At 38.5% G+C, this 18,013-nt stretch overlaps 1 protein-coding gene across 6 annotated transcripts in view; it reads right to left on the reverse strand.

Annotated features, from left to right (window-relative positions):
* Positions 1-18,013, reverse strand: part of USP45 (ubiquitin specific peptidase 45) — a 71,331-nt gene that overhangs the window by 14,434 nt on the left and 38,884 nt on the right. For 3 of the 6 annotated variants that reach the window (XM_055136585.1, XM_004605687.2, XM_055136584.1), the window contains 6 exons: positions 14,265-14,352; positions 6,935-7,016; positions 4,022-4,113; positions 2,819-2,875; positions 2,389-2,529; positions 264-936 (listed from right to left, as the gene is read on the reverse strand). In XM_055136585.1, the coding sequence (XP_054992560.1) occupies positions 264-936; positions 2,389-2,529; positions 2,819-2,875; positions 4,022-4,113; positions 6,935-7,016; positions 14,265-14,352 (1,133 nt within the window). Of the gene's footprint in view, positions 1-263; positions 937-2,388; positions 2,530-2,817; positions 2,876-4,021; positions 4,128-6,934; positions 7,017-14,264; positions 14,353-18,013 lie in introns of those variants that run through there. The other 3 variants (XM_055136587.1, XM_055136586.1, XR_008629827.1) reach the window with 3 other exon arrangements.

Below are 18,013 nucleotides of genomic sequence, written 5' to 3' on the forward strand. Positions count from 1 at the left end.
TGGATAAGGCGTCTGCCATGCACGCAGCTGACCCATGTTCAATCCCCAGAACTGGACATGGTCCCCAGAGCCCCAACAGGAGTGATCCCTGAGCATAAAGCCAGGCGTAAGCCCTGGGTACTGCTGGAGGTAACTCCAAAATCAAGACCAAAATAGAATAGAGACATTTTCCAGTTCCTCTAACTTATTACTGGTCAGGCTATCAGATAATAAAAAATCAGTATTGACACGTAAAAAATTTTAAGATTAAGCTCAGTATTTACCTGCAGAACTGGTTTCATTTTGGTGCTTCTGTTTCTTTTCAGTACAGTTCTCACACAGAAGCTTGTTATTCCCCATTAGTAACTCCATTGATGTAAACTGGTAGAGGCAGGACTGAACGGAACATTCTTTTGAAGTCGTTATATAGCTCTGAGAAAGGGTCTGAAAAGCATTTTGGGGGCTGGGAGGTATCAAATGCTTCTCCGAAAAACATAAATTATTTGGAACATTAAGCAGCTGGTTTTCTCTGTCAAAATTTTTCTCTCTGATCACAGTATTGGTCAAACGAAGTTCAGACACAGCTTCAGCCAGGCCCTCATCACCACTGTCGCTCTCTTGGGCGTGTCGCTGTCCACTTGCCAATGAGTGGTGAAGGTGGCCATTGGTATGCAAGAAGCATCTGCTACTGGACCGCAGCAGCATGGTGCACTGGGAAGCACTTTCCGATTCGGAAGCCTCACTGTCTGCATCAGCGCTGCTGTCAGAGCCGCTGGCCTCCCTGTCGCTGCCGTCCGTAGGGCTTTCCGTCAGAGCTGATTCCGGATGCCTGATGCTGGCAAACACCAGAGAATCCCCATTCATGTCAAGATTTTCGTTTCTCTGGTATATGACAACACCGTTATCTACTCCAGATGATAATTTTCTTACACGTTTTCTGTCATGAATTAGTTGGTTCTGTAAGTTGACAGTGTTTTCAAAGAAAAGAATCTTGTGATCTTACTGAAAATAAATGCTAATTATTCTCATTTAAACGTTGAAAACTGAACAATTGGTAAGCCAACTATTTCTGGGATTTCTCTGGGTGCCATTTCCTAATGACCTAAATCACAACAGCAGAAAATATACTAAAAACAGTTTTGATTTAAAAAACAAAAACCAAACAAACAAAAAAACAACCTATGCTGAAGAAACTGCAATGGACACTCCTTTTCTGTCACAGAAAAGGAGACAGGATTTTTGTGGAACAGAATGAGGTTGGAGGCTGTTCTGTATGGTTTGACTTTGGGGTCACACCCAGGGTCCTAGGGGTCTGGCAACACTCCATGCACTCACGGGCATCATTGAAAAACATTCACAGAGCCCTCTGAGCTGTCACTCTGGCCCTGAAGACAGTTTTTAATTTTTTAGTAAAACGAAAATTTAATTTCTTTAAAATTATATGGGATTAATTTAACAACTATGTATGCCCCCAGTGAATGGGTCTACTGTAGATCAGTATTTCCCAAAGAGGGCAATACTCTTCCCTTACCTCACCCTTTGATGGAACAATGAAAGGGGCAATAGAAGTGTCAGGTACAATTGGGGAAGAGTTTTCTGTTTGTTCACTTGAGGAGGATGAGAATATAGTGAATAATTTCCTAAAATTAATTTTTAGAAAATAAAAATTATTTTTAGTAAAATAATTTTTAGAAATTTAGAAATACCTAAAAAGGTACTCGTAAGTCAAATAAGTTTGGGAGCCTCTGGTCTAGACAACAGTCATCAATGACTGGCGGCATCACAGGAAGACAGCATTGGGCACCCCTCCATGATGAAAGCATACTCACCATTTAAAAGTTGTCTGGCCACAACTTTTGGGGGGACAGTATAGTGGGTGAGGCACTTGCCTTGCATGCAGTCAACCCAGGTTACATCCTCAGTACCACATATGATTGCCCCAAGTACCATCAGGAGTAATTCTTCAGAGACCAGAGTAACCCTGAGCATCTCTAGCTATAACCCAAACCACAGTCCCCTCCCCCGCAAAAAAGTTTTCTGGCCTACAAATTAACAATCAAACTTGAATCTAATTTGATCTAACGTAGAGCGAGAATAAGGACAAAAGAAAGAATCTATTAACACCAAAAGGGTGCTGAGAGCATTAATTATTAATATTAGTACCATATTAATGGTGCTGTGATTATATTTTTAAGAGGAGGACACTTACTTTTAACTTATCTCTAATCAGGAACGGGAAGGAGGAGAATGTAGGATACAGACAAAAGACGATTAGCCACTAACATAATTATGAAGCTAAGGAATAGGTATACAGGAGATAATACTACTTTATTTTTTATATTTTTAGAGATTTTCTTAATTAAAAAAAAACTTTAAAAGTAGATGTTATACAAATGCACATTTTCTTACCCGATTTTTGGGTGAAGAATGCTTCACAGTAGCTCTGGAGTGATGAGTATTTTCTAACACAATAGTATTATATTGACCATTGTCTGTCTCCTGTAAGCTCCTACATTTATTAATTTTCCCCAGAAGTACAGGTTTTGAAGCCTATATAGATGCATATACAAAACACAAAGCCATAGTAAGTAAGTCCTCGATATTACATTTTAAAATGTTTAATTTATTTAAAATATATACAATTTTCTTAATATTAATTCTCAAAATATAAAGCATGAGCTTAAATTCCTTGGAAATAAATATTATGCCTTGTTACACATACATACATAAATACCAATATCAAATATACGAAAATTCTGTCATATAAAAGTGATTCTCAGATACCTGTAATGTATTTAACGAACGTTAATGTATGAACAAAATAAGTTCTTCTCCTTACCCTTTCTTCTATTATAGGAAGTGAAATATCAATGAAAGGATCCTTCACCATAGAGATCTTTAAAAAACAAAAAGTTCAGTTAGAATTCAAATACAGTAGTAGTGTAGTTTTAGAAAGTCTGGGGGAAAAAAAGTCAAATATCTCAGGAAACAACATTTTTGCTTTTTCGGTATTGTTTTGGGGCCACCCCTGGTGATGCTCGGGCTTATTCCTAGCTCTGTGCTCAGGAATCACACTTGGGGGACTCAGGGGACAATATGGGGTATAGGAAATCAACTGAAGTCGGCCATGAGCTAGGCAAACACCCTATGCACCAGACTATAGCTCAGGTCCTGATTTTCTTTAGGGAACTTAAACTTTTAATTAAACAATGTTCCTGGAGCAAAGTGATTTAGTTTGGTATAAAAGTTCGTATTGTTATTTCTTTCTTTATTTTGCTTTTTGGATCACACCTGGAGATGCACAGGGGTTACTCCTGGCTGTACACTAAGGTACACTAAGGAATTACTCTTGACGGTGCTCAGGGAACCATATGGGATGTTGGGAATCGAACCCGCATGCAAGGTAAACACCCTACCTGCTGTGTTATTGCTCCAGCCCCTGTTATTTCTTTTAAATCATTCAAAATTTCAATAAAAGTCATCCAATTGAATTTTACAATATAGCAAATATAACCGGTAATATCTAAAAGTTACAAAATAAAGTGGGTTATTTTGGTTTGGGGGTACACCCAGGGCACTTGCGACTGATCTTGGCTCTATACTCAGGACTGACTTCTGGTGATGCCTTGGAGACCAAATCTGATGCTGAGGACAGAACCCAACACACCTTACCTTCTGTACTATCTCTCTGCCCCCAAAAGAAACTGTTTAAAAATGGTAAGTATTTACTTCTTGAGAGGTTATTTTGTTTCTTTTGTTTGTCTGTTCTTGGGCCAAGTATAGCACAGTTCAGGGTTTTTGATTTTTGTTTCGGGGCCACATCTGGCAATGCTCAGGGGTTGCTACTGGCTCTGCATTCAGAAGTCTCTCCTGGCAGTGCTTGGGGGATGGCGGGGTCAAACCCTGCTTGTCTTATTCTGTACAAGGAAGCACCTATCCACTGTACTATCTCTTCAGCTCCAACTTTTCTAGAGATTTTGTTTGTATGTATGTGTAAACATGATCGTCTGTTCCATGTTGAAGGGAATACCAAAATACCTACATTTGCACATTCTTCACACATGACTGTGCTGGTTAATTCACCAATAAAGATCCGATCAATGAAGTTCATTTTCACACCTTCTCTGCCATATGCTGTAAAAATAAAACTTTTTAATGCAAAAAAAAAAAAGTCAACCACCACCGACCAATGCAACATCTTTCTTTCTATTTCAAAAGAAATCTGAATAAGGCAGATGTCCACATTTAATAATACATTTTGTTATATAATAATGCTATGTCTTTCTGCTTCACAATTACTCAACTAGTCTCCAAGGAATGAGTAACTACTAAAATTAAGAGTCAAAATTAATGATTACAGCAAAGCCCAATCTTTGTATCATTCTTCAACAGCTCTCAATAAACCCTTGACAGCCTCTGAATCTCACCCACAGGTTGATGGAGGGATGGGAAAGGAGATTACTCATTTAAGGTTATAGGTGCCATGGAAACAAGAATAATAAAAAACAAGTGAACATAGTAAAATTAATTTAACAAGAGCAATTAATGACTCAACTATATGTATATAAGTTATGTGATATTATTCAAATAGTTCCAATATTTATAAATCAAGAAATTATGCTTACTATTGTCTGCAAAATAATATAAAATATAAAACTAAGAAAACTGGGGCCTGGAGCGATAGCACAGCAGGTAGAGTGTTTGCCTTGCACTTGGCCAACCCAAGTTCGATTCCCAGCATCCCACATGGTCCCCTGAGCACCGCCAGGGTAATTCCTGAGTGCAGAGCCAGGAGTATCCCCTGTGCATCACCGAGTGTGATCCCCCAAAAAAGAAAAAATAAAATGAACTGAGAAAACTGATAAAGGATAATGCATTGACAGTAGTATAAGCATGGATTACGGATACAAGGAACTTCTGTCTTCAGAGGAAGTGGCTAGGACTGCACCCAGCAGTGCTCAGGCTCCTTCCTGGTGTGCTAGGGATCAAACCTGGTTTGGCTACATGCAAGATAAGTGCTTTAAAAAAGAAGAAGAAAAAAAAAGATAAGTACCTTAATCCTGTACTATCTCTCTGGTGCCAGGCACAGGGATCTTAATTATACCATTTGCTTCACTTTAAGATGGAAAATTTCCATAGAAAATTTCAATTTTCCGCAGAAACCATAAAAATTTCCATATAAACCATGTGGGAAAGAACACTAACAAACCTATTCTCTACTCTTTCAAATGTCTCTTCTTTTTGGTTTGAGCGTCAATTCAAATTTCATACAAATAACACCTGAAATCACTAAAGACATTACTTGTAGCACTAAATTACAGAGCAGACTTACATATGGATAGATAAAAATGTTATGCTAAATTAAGCAGCTAAATTTTAAAAACGCAAAGGATTGAAAATAAAGGTAACAGGAAAGCGAAAGCGGGCAATTATTCTAAGCATGCACTAGATGGCAGTCTCTCAAAACAAAAGTACAAAAACCATATACACATACCGGCTATTTTTTAAATCTGTTTTTAAAAACAGGTACCATTAAGTGTAACATGGTTTGGGAATATATAATCCAAATAATAAAATACTTAAAATTCTTTTTCTAAAAATTATTTCCTTCTATATCGCAGGGCAGAATGTACATTTACTAAAAGGTAGGTTTAAATCTACAATTATAAGTGATGGGCTCTGATTAATTGTTTATGTCTCACACTTGGCTGGCAAAGGGTCAATAGGAGTGGTTTTAAAAGTTTACATGTAAGCATGACTTAATACTCTGGTGAATAAATCATTTTTAGAACTCTTTGGAACACTTAAGCATTTTACCTAGTTAAAGCAGACAATATAATAATAACAAAATTAGATAATAGTTATTAATCCAGTTATCCAAGCATATTTTAACTGCAAAAATTGTACACTAAGATTGATGAATGGGAGTTTCAAAAGCATTTATGTCTCCCTTAGGATACCTCACAAGATGGCATTCATGTCAGGCTGTTTATTATTAGTTTTATTCCTTTATTTTTGGTTTTGAGGTCACACCCAGCAATGCTTACAGCAAACTACTATCTCTTCGCACAGGGATCACTCCTGGTGAGCTTGGGGGACCATATGGGGCGGTGGGGATCAAGCCCAGGTCAGCCATGTGCAAGACAAGTACCATACAAACTATACTATCACCCCAGCCCCTGTTGTTTTTTTTAAATTCTTTTTTTTTTTTTTTTTTTTTTTTTTTGCTTTTTGGGTCACACCCGGCAATGCACAGGGGTCATTCCTGGCTCATGCACTCAGGAATTACCCCTGGCGGTGCTCAGGGGGACCATATGGGATGCTGGGATTGGAACCCGGGTCGGCCGCGTGCAAGGCAAACGCCCTACCCGCTGTGCTATCTCTCCAGCCCCATTTTTAAATTCTTTTTAATTCACACCAATACATTTCTTTTTTTTTTTTTTTTTTTTTTTTTGCTTTTTGGGTCACACCCAGCGATGCTCAGGGGTTACTCCTGGCTTTGCACTCAGGAATTACTCCTGGCGGTGCTGGGGGACCATATGGGATGCCGGGGATCGAACCCAGGTCGGCCGCGTGCAAGGCAAACGCCCTACCCGCTGTGCTATCGCTCCAGCCCCTCAAATTTTTCTATTACTATTTTGTAGTCATTTGAATATACTCTCATTTATTTATTTATTTATTTACTTTGCATTTGGAAACCATACCATACCTGGTCATGAAACTATTCCTGGTTTTGTGCTCAGGAGTCACTCCTGATAGTACTGGGGATTTAATTAGGTTAGTGTGATTGGCCACACGCAAGGTGAGCACATTAACTCCTGAACTATCTTATTAATCCACCATACTCTCCTCTTAAGACCATTGCATTAAAGAATTAATTCATACAATGCTGAGCTTCTCCCCCTACCTCCCAAAAGAAACCTAGAACACTTTAACAGAAAATGAATGAACATACCTTTGACTTTCTTCCTAGTTTCATCATCAGCAGTTTTAGTAGTGGGGTTGTTAAATGCTTTTAGAATGCTGGCTTGTATTCTCTATAAAACAAAATGAGTAAAAATTTAGTAAGAATCTATACTAGAACATACTCTTTCAAAGCAGTTGGTTTGTATTTCCACTGAATAGTTACTGGCCTATTAAACCTCATTTGGTGGGAAGGAGCACACTGGTGGCTTTGCACTCAGGGATTGCTCCTGGCAGTGCTCAGGGGAACATATGCAGTACCAGTGGGGCACCCTACCCATTGTACTATCTCTCTGGCCCAAGCCCCATTGAGGGAGGGGTGGCACACCCATCTAAATACTCCAGGCTTACTCCTGGCTTTATACTCAGTAATCACTCCTGGTGATGCTCAGGGAACCATGTGGGGTACTGGGGATCCAAGACGGGTTTGCTGTGTCCAAGGTAAGTGCTCTGTTCTATCTCTCCTGTTCTCAAAGCAACCACCTATTACATATTTTGAGGCTCTTAGTAAATTATGAGCTTTATATTTACACATCCCTTGCATATGTTCCAGAAGAAGCCAGCTTAATTGATAGTTTTCAGAATAAAAGTATATATTTCAAGAAATAGGTGAAGTTAGGAAAGGGACAAATATAGAATGATCTCTATGTGAAATATAAAGAAGCATAATAAGGGGATTGAAAAACAGCCAAAGGCAATTGAACCTGAGAACTGGTCTACAAAACTGTGCTTACCACCTTGGGGACAGAACGGATAGGCGGTTTTTAAGGGGAGGACCCTGAGACAGTGCGGGGGAAGCAGACACACTGGTGGAGGGCTTGGTGCTGAACATCGCTGGCATGAAGCCCTATCATTACTAATATTAGAAACCATGATGCCTTCTATTCGTAAATTTTGAAAATTTTTTTAAGTTAACAAATATTATTTTTTCCACAATAATTCCTGGATATACGTATGCCCTGTTTTGTTTAGGGCTTCTCCCACATCACTTGCAGCAGTGAATCAGTAACTATGTAGTGTTTAGGATCAAATATAGAAGTTCAATATGCAAAGTAAAGTGGATGTTTCTAATCTCTAATTCACACTGTGAAAGTAGGGGTTAGGGTAAGCTTGTTAATTATCCTTCAAAAGTTTCTTTTAAAGACTTCAAAGCAGGTTCTCAAATGTGAAACCACTGTTTGACTGGGACTTACTAAAAGATCCAGATATACCAAACCCAAATTGTTAACATCTCAGGGAAGAAAAAAAAAATGACAAATTAGAATCCAGTGCTTCCAGTGTTGAGAAGAAAATTCACTACATTCGGTGTCAAGCCAATTGAACAGAATTAGAACAAATGATGAGTTCAGCAGCCAAATAAAAAACTTAGGGGAAAAAATACAAAAACTGAACAAAAGCAGAAGGAAAGTATTAATGAAACTTAAAAATCAAGAGAAAAAAATTAATCAAACGCTGCCTGAGGGGCAAAGTAACAGAAATTGCCTTGCTTTGCCTGGGGCTGGTCTTGTAGGATTTCTCAGCACCACAAAACTCCCTAGAGCACCTCAGGGGTCACATCCCAGCACAAAGCCAGAAACAGCCCCACAGCACCACTGGTGTGCCCACTGCACCTCCCCCACAAAGATACTGACTGAGAATAACCCACTACCTAATCTTAAAATAAAGCTGAGTAGCCTAACAAACACACCTAAGAGGAAAGCCACTTTAAAAAATGAAAAACAATTTAAATAATCATACTTGACTGTACCACAAAAATGTGGAAATTCAGATCACTTCCCAAGAAATTAATGCCAGAAGAGAAACAAAATCTGCCAGCTTTCATGGGAGCATCTGGGGAGAGGGAATGCATTTTTAAAGAGTGATGCCCAACAAAAAGCTCCAGCCCCTAAAAATTTAAGAAGAATGCCCATGAAACCAATGTTCCAGGGCACAGAAAAGAAAGAACTATTCAATTATTTTCATGAAGAATTAGGTTGGTACCAAAATCTGAGAGAGTGTACACAGTCCACACCAATATCATTTGTGAAAAAGTTCTAAATAAAATATCAGCTACATATAATACAGCAACATAGGCCTAAAGAGTTTAGCATAGTGGGTAGGTGCTTGTCTCACATGTCGACTTGGGTTTGATCCTTAGTACCATATAAAGGTTCCTTGAACTACTGCCAGGAGTGATCCCTGAGCACAGAGTCAGAAGAAAGCCATAAATCCTGCCAATGTGGTCCAAAATCCACCCACTCTCCCCAAATACAGCATCACATTAATTAAACTGTGGCAGATGCATCCTCGCTGGAGTGACCCATAGCATTCAGGAACCGTTTTCCCGTGAACTATTCCTGAAAGCTCTCAGGAGCAGAAAACACAGAGTGGCCTATAACTTATTTTTTTAACCAGGTTGCTATTTGTGATTGCTCCTACACCTCTACCAGATGTTTGGATTTAGACAAATCTAGCTCAGAATGTATTCCTGATCCTGCCCACTGACCTCTGCAAAGAGAGCCTTCGTCAATGCTAGGATACTTCAGGGAGCCACAGCCAGGCAATGTTTGAGATTCTTTGAGCTATTCTTTTAGGAGCTCTTATCGAACAATGGCAATTAATTTGTGCTTGCTACTCATAAAGACTAAGTAATGCTATTTAAGCATGCACAGCTCTCAAAGCAATTGAATAATTTAGATAAAAATCAAAATAGTAGTTCCCTCCAAAGGGGTAGTCATGCTTGGGAGGAAAGGAATCATTAGGGTACTAGTAACTTTTTTTTAAAAAAAAAACTCTGGGGTGGAATCTGGAAAAAACCCGAGTGCCCTAGGACAGATGACTGGTTGAAGAAACTCTGGTACATCTATACAATGGAATACTATGCAGCTGTTAGGAAAAATGAGGTCATGACGTTTGCATATAAGTGGATCAACATGGAAAGTATCATGCTAAGTGAAATGAGTCAGAAAGAGAGAGACAGACATAGAAAGATTGCACTCATCTGTGGAATATAGAATAATGGACTATAAGACTAACGCCCAAGAATAGTAGAAATAAGTACCAGGAGATTGTTTCCATGGCTTGGAGGCTGGTCTCTCATTCTGGGCAACTCAGGGAAGGGAACACCAAGTAAAATGTGGTTGGAGGTCATGTGGGGGAAGGGTGAGGCGGGCCGAATACAGACTAGAGACTGAACACAATGGCCACTCAACACCTTTATTGCAAACCACAACACCTAATCAGAGAGAGAGAACAAAAGGGAATTCCCTGCCATAGTGGCAGGGTGGGGTGGGGGGAGACGGGACTGGGGAGGGGGGGAGGGATGTTGGGTTTACTGGTGGTGGAGAATGGGCGCTGGTGAAGGGATGGGTTCTCGAACTTTGTATGGGGGAAACATGAGCACAAAGATGTATGGATCTGTAACTGTACCCTCACGATGACTCTCTAATTAAAAATAAACTAATAAAAAAAAGAAAATATAGGATAAGGACAAAAAATCATAAACTTAGACAAACTGATTAAGAATTAAAGAATATTCAAAGTAAATTTCCGATTACCTCTACCAAGGCAGGAAGAACAATAAAATAACTATTAATCTTTAAAAAAAAAAAAAAACCTCTGAGGTGGTGGTAAGAAGGAGTGTTATTGTAAATAATTTCTGGGAGGTCAGGGACATGCTCCTAGGGTCACAACCATCATTACTTATCCCAGCTCTTGGGATATATAAGATGGTTCTGTGGTTGGGTTTGGCAATGGGATGCTTCTTAGGGCCCAAAGTGATGAGGGCCATCAGAGGCACCCTGGAGAGGTTCTTGGGTTAAGGATATACTCAGTGATGCTCAGGGGACCATACACTGCAGACACCAAACTCAGGGGGTGGTGCTCCAGCCCTTTGACTATCTCCTGGTCCATAAATGACTCTATAATATGCTTTAAACTGTATGTTTGTGTACACTCTTCAGTATACCTGGTTTGTTAATACATTTTTAATGACATCCCCTCAAAACTCTGAAACCAAGTTTCATTTCTCAACTGGCCCATGCTCAGCACATTATATTTCCTAAATACTTACTATAACTGTAAAATTCTCTTAGATATCAAAGACCTTTAACACAACTTAGAAGTCTAAATTTATATTACAATTTAAACATTTTGCTAATTCAGATATGATTTTCAAGATAATTCAGTGAGCCCTTACTATATTCTGAAATGTAATTTGTGATATCACTTTTTAAAAAGTAAAAACAATGAAATTATTTAAATATTAACTGGTAGAATTTTGCATCTTTCTCATATTCAAATCATGAATTTATGATCTCTAATTTCCATTAATAAGTAATTTATCAAGATGAACAAAATTAATGGGCTTGTACAAGCTCACATTGTTAGGAGCTATTCTTTGGGGCATTTAGGTTAAAAAAACATGCATCCTTCAGTCAGGGGTACTGCTAAACAGTAACACATCAATCACTTAGCAGTTTCAATGTTCAACTCTTTAAAAATCTTCATCTTAACTTTTTTTCAAACATAGGGATGTGAAAAACATGTAAAGTTGCCAATATTCTTACCTAAATGATCCTATTTGGTAAAGCATTAGTGATGTGGGAATGAGAAAAGTCTGTATCATTTAATGATTGCCCAAATTGAGAAAAAAGCTATAGCACATATTTCTAAGTTGAAAAGAAAAGACTGCCTATAAAGATTCTTAGAAGAAGTTTAAATTTAGTCTACACATGAAAATTTACAATCTTTGCATAAATGAACCCCTGAGGGTTCATATTCTAAGAGCATGTCCTCAACCTTATATCACAAAAAAAAAAAAGAAAGAAAGAAAACCCCACAATAAGCAACAGGAACAATGGTTTTTAATCATTACTAAAAGATTCTGGTGGCAGACACAAAGCTGTGGCCTTTCTTCAATTAAAAAAATACATGCAGTGACAAACTGCAACAGCAGCACGAGTGACAGCTGTGGCGTTCCCACGCCAGACAATGGGGCTCCAGCTCGGGCACTCACTGTATCTGACCTCCAGGACTGTCCTTGCAATGGAGGGGACTGAATAGATCTACAGAAGTGACATTTTAATTTTGTCACACCATCTGAAACCCTCAAGCAGGGGAAGATAAGAGCTTCAAAAAAAAATAAATAAACACCAATGTTTTCTGTTTCACTGTCTGAATGTTTTAGATACCGTGTATCACACCACACCACTATGACAAAACTATAATTGTATGAGAAAATATCACTGATAGAAGTAAAAATTTAAAAGAGAGGCATGGATTTTATTTGTAACATCAACAGGGAAAAGACCAGGTAAACATCATTCTAAATTCCACTTACAAAAATACATTTATAATACTGAATGGCTATGTGTAAAAACAAACAATTCTGCAAATTTCAGGGAAAGAAAATCATTTTACCAACTGATAATTTGAATGAATCTTAAGTAACTTTTATTTGCAAAGCTCAGAAACATCATAATGCATTCACAAGAGAAGGACAATCTCTCTCTCTACCTTATACTTTGTATGTATTTATCCCCCAACAAAAAATATCAATTTATCAGCTAGTGGCTCAGGCTTCTTATATTTCCAAAAAGTGAAGCAATTACAAATTTTAAACAGCAAGCATAAAAAAAATTATACTGGTCACCGATGACCACACACTAAAACTAAACCTTACAAGAACCAGGAATGGGCTGGGGAAATGACTTAAATGGTAGAGCAGATGTGTTACATGTTTGAGGTACTCAATTCTATCTCTGGCACCACACGCCTCCCCCGACCCAATGTGTATGGCTCAAACTTAAAAAAAAAACTATACATAAATCTAAATACATTTAGACAGACTTAAATTTAGATTAAATTGATATTTTTATTTCAAAAATTAAGTAACCACTTAGGGTTAAGCACAATTTATTCAACATTCACTAAACATCTACTATGTACAGGCACATGGAATACAGAAATAATACATAGTACTATTTCTTTAAGGGATCACAACCTGAGAGATGACAATGACATAAATCTAAACATAAAGTCAGAAATATGGCAAAAAGGAAGAGACACTTTGAAAAGTTGATTTACCAAACTAGTTTAACATGGTAAACTAGACCAATAGTACAGCAGGCAAGGCTTGCATATGGCTGACCTGGGTTCGATCCCCAGCACTCTATATGGTCCCCTGAGCCTACTAGTAGTGATTCCTGAAGGCAGAGTCAGAAGTAAGCATTGCCAGTTGTGGCCACTACCCCCCCAAAAAAAATTAGAACGTAACTCTTCATTAAAAACTGTCATTAGGAGTAAAGAAACAGCAATGACACAATTCAAAGTAGAACTTAAAGTGTAAATAAGAAGTCACCCCACCTCAAGTATATGAGGACTTCAGTTTCATGCACTTGCTTTACTATTTAATAAGAGAGACTAGTAAGTGTATTCAAAAATGCACAGAAAAGCAGAACTTCTAATATAAGCATTATGATTGACAGGGACTGCAAACAGTACTATGTTGCGTATTCAGAGGCTGAATCCACTCAGCAGAAATGATTAATTACTAGAAATGTTTGTTCTAAGTGAAAAAGGAGCAAAAATAGACAATGTGTGCTATGTAATCGACATCTTTAATCTCTTGTATTTCTCTGAAAATCCTATTTCCATAAACCCCTACAAAAAAGAAAGTAGAATTTACCTGACTTAAAGCCAGCAAACAGTCAAATAAGGGCTAGGATTGTAACAATCACCAAAGAATCTATCCAGTCCTTCTTTCCTTCTTTTCCCAGAAAAGTTCCCTGATCCAAGCAAGACGCTGGGACTCCATGCCTTTGCCACAAATGACCAACTGATCCCTGAGTGCATCCTGATCCAACACCGAACAATTATGTTTCCCTCAGGAATTTAGAGCTGGGATTCACAAATGACCAGGTCCAGTTTGCTATGTTGGATCGGCGACATGCCAATAGTGGTGGTGTCAAGTGGTACCATCAGAGAGAAGCTACTCAGTCTGAAAAGAAATTAAAGAAATCTGGGGAGCAAGAACACTTCTGAATTTCTGAGAATTTTCTTATTCCAGTTTTCCCAGCTATTTCTTCCTGTACCTGAACTCTTAGAGTCCTTCATTCAAGCAAGTTTAAATTGGTTTGTTATCTATAGTCAAGGGGATCATTTATAAACAATAATAGAGATGTGTCTCGTAAAAGAAAACCTTACAGGAGAGGAAAAATAGAATAGATAGGGAAAAATCAAATTATTCCCAACAATATATTAAAACTATGGTAGACATTAAGGAAATTTTATGTTTTGTTTTGTTTTGTTTTTTAGGAATTTATGTGATAAAGAAACCTGACCTTTGTTTCTTCTGTCCTCACTGCATCCAGCAGATAGTGAAGAAGTTCCTGGCTGTCTTGCTGTTGCAAACTTTTAAATCCAGGGGCTCTATGATTTAAAAACAATAAGAAAACAATAGCAATAACAAAATGATCCTATTGTGATACATCAACAATATGTTAGTATTTTAAATCAGGTTGATATAACAGAGTTGAAGGTTTAATTTCCTTCTTTTTTCCTTTAATTAGGTAAACAGAGGAAAAAGGTGAATACTAGAGGAGGTGATAAGTGCACTAACAATAATATAGTATTGCTATCAGTAAGCAATTAACACATGCAAAGCACATTACTCAGAGCTTTACTTGAGATGTACCATTTTCTCCAGCTTATAGATTTTTAAATCAGAGATTTTTAAAAATAACTTGCAAGGTCATATAAATATTAAAACACAAACAAACCAGTTTTCAAATTCAAGCTGTTATAATCAATTATATTTGTACCTTAAATAATCAAAAGCAAAAGAATATTTACATTAACTATCTATAAAGTAGTATCTTTGTGAATGTATTTCTTTAAATGAGTCAACAATTTTATTTCCTTGACATTATTTAAAAATGAAAAGAGCAGGTCCTATTCATCGACACACAGGAACAGCAAATGTTTGATTGCAGCAAGTTTAAAAAGCAGTATTTTCTTCAAAAAAAAAAAAAAAACCCGGTGCTAAGGATGAACATTTTTGCTTTAAATGAAAACAAGTACTTAATTTAGAAAGTTCTCTTATCAAAGATAAAGGATGAATCATGTCAAAATACAAAATAAAGCTTGCAGTAGTAAAAGACAAATTTGCTGTAGTCTCATGACATACACAATAGTGTTATTAACACAAACTTTCTACACTTGAAAACTGAAAAAGCAGCTAATTCATATAGCCACTGACATATACCCAGTTGTTTGGTTCTTTTTGTTTGTTTGTTTGGTTCACACCTGGCTATACTCAGGGCTGACTCCTGGATCGGTGCTCAAGGATCACTCCTGGCAGGGCTCAGGAGATCAGGGATCGAACAGGGTTCTGCAAGCGTAAGTACCCACCGTCCTATCACTCTAGCCTGTCTTTTTTTTTTTTTTTTTTTTTTGCTTTTTGGGTCACACCCAGCGATGCTCAGGGGTTACTCCTGGCTTTGCACTCAGGAATTACTCCTGGCGGTGCTTGGGGGACCATATGGGATGCCGGGGATCGAACCTGGGTCGGCCGCGTGCAAGGCAAACGCCCTACCTGCTGTGCTATCGCTCCGGCCCCTCCTAGCCTCAGTCTTTTGATTCCTTTTTTTTTTTTCCTTTTTTGCTTTTTGGGTCACACCCAGGATGTTCAGGGATGACTCCTAACTCCTGGCGGTGCTCAGGGAATCATATGGGATGCCGGGGATTGAACCCGAATGGGCCTCATGCAAGGTAAATCCCCTACCTGCTGTACGATCACTTCTGCCCAGTCTTTTGGTTCTTACAGTTCAGTACTTTTAAGAATTACCCCTCATTATCTAATGACAAATATTCATCCTAAATATTTCACTAAAATATGTCCTTCTGCTTAAACACCTATCAACTAGCAGTGGCTCCCATTTGTAACAGGAATCTTCATTTACTTTATGCACTTCTGCTGAGCAGAACCATAAGGTCACAAAGCTTTCACTTACTCCCCTGGCAAGCTTCACTTTCTATATGTGGTGGATGGTGACCCCCTCACTTGCAGATCACAGTGGAGGACAGAAACCAAGCTGAACTCAAATTCTAATCCTATTTGGGAGAGGCAGGAAATACATGAAACTCCACTTATATTACAGCTATGAGGGAAGGCCAGTGAAGTGGAGCAAGATTGGAAGGGAAATTCTTCAGAGATGCTCAGCAGCCAAGAGGCAGGCAGGAGGAACATTTACAATTCTCAAAGCACATTTGCTGGAAGGAAATCAAACTGTTGCTGAATATAGAAAAAAAACTCTCCGACAAGCTTCTGCTTATAGCTCTATCTCAGCCACACACAAATCACTCAAATGCCTTCTAAACCATAGAAGAGTATATAATAAACCAGAATATTTTTACCAAGAACTCAGCAAAAAGAATCTTAAATGACTTACAGAATCTCTAATAGCAGACAGCTGAGCTACCCACTCTAGTCAAAATAAAGGTAATCCAGGCTGGAGTGAGAATACAGAGGAAAGGGCACTTGCCTGGCATGCACCCAGCCCAATTTGATCCCCAGAATCCTATATCCTGCACTGCCAGGAGTGACTCCTGAGTGCAGAGCTAGGAGTAACCCCTGAGCATTACTGGATGGGGCCCCAAAAATACAAAACAAAAAACAACCCAAAATAAGGGGAAAGCCAATCACAGAAAATGTACCTCACCTAAAACTGTTACTTGTAGGCAAACAGAGTAAACTTTCCAAAATCTTAGGTTATAAGAAGAAAATGTATGCACACTCATAAAATGGGAATGAACCATCAAAAAGAAATTTAGAACAAGAGAGAATTTGTGAAGAGGTCTTATGGGAGAAGATGAGTCAGTCTGATGAACAAAATACAAAAAAAAATTTTTTTTTTAATCCAAAGAAAGTATGGAAAAAGAGAGAAATGGAACAATCAAAGTAGAACTGATCACAAAACAAATCACTCAAAGCAAAATCAGGACACAAAATTGTAGGATGAGAGAGGGAATAATACATAAACAAACAAACAAACATAAATATCAGTATCACTGTCATCTGTTGCTCATCAATTTGCTCGAGTGGGCACCAGTAATGTCTCCATTAAGACTTGTTGTTACTGGGTTTTTTTACTGCTTTTTTAAAAACACTTCCTTTTTTTTTTTTATGAATCTGTTGAATCTGTTACTGTTTTCGGCATATCAAATATGCCACGGGTAACTTGTCAGTCTCTGCCGTGCGGGCGAGATATTCTCAGTAGCTTGCTGGCTATCTGAGAGGGGCGGAGGAATCAAACCCGAGTCAGCCACATGCAAGGCATATGCCCTACCTACTGTGCTAATGCTCCAGCCCAAATAAATAAGTACATACATACATACATACATACATACATAAAACCCAGACTTGATAGGCCACTGGCCCGAAAGAGTTCATTCAACCCTGTACGGTAGAAAAAGCTGTTTAACCTCAGACAGGGACCAGGCCAGGCTCTAAAAGGAAGTCCTCAGGCAAATACAATCTAAAGATTCAACAAAACAGACACAGCCTCTGGATAGACTCTTTGCGAATCCCCCAAGCCAGTGAGGTACTGAGCCATAAAGAGACCTGGATCTCCATGGTCAGGAGGGAGGTCTAGGGAAAGGCAATCCCCCGCCCCTTTTCAGATCTTAAGCAGAAAGGAGAGAGGCAAAGGAGGGGAAGAAGAGCTGGGGTGGGAGAAGGGTAGAGGGAAAGGGAGAGCAGAGTGGGAAAGACAAAGAGACAAAAGAAAATCTATACTACAGGAGTCTACAAACCAACACTATGAAAGTCATAGTAAGAGGCCGGAGCAAAAGTAACGGAAGGTAGGGCACCTGCCTTGCATGTGGCTGACTGGGGTTCAATTCTGGGCATCCCTTATGTTCGCCCAAGCCAGGAGTGATCCCAGAGTGCAGAGCCACAAGCAAGCTCTGAGCAATGGTGGGTGTGGCCCCCAAACAAAACAAAACAACTCATAAAAAAATCCAATGTTAAAACACCCAACAAATGAATTTACTTCAGTCCAAAACTGTCAGAAAAGATGCTAAAAATAAG

Source organism: Sorex araneus, chromosome 4, assembly GCF_027595985.1.
Source record: "Sorex araneus isolate mSorAra2 chromosome 4, mSorAra2.pri, whole genome shotgun sequence".
Lineage (NCBI taxonomy): Eukaryota > Metazoa > Chordata > Mammalia > Eulipotyphla > Soricidae > Sorex > Sorex araneus.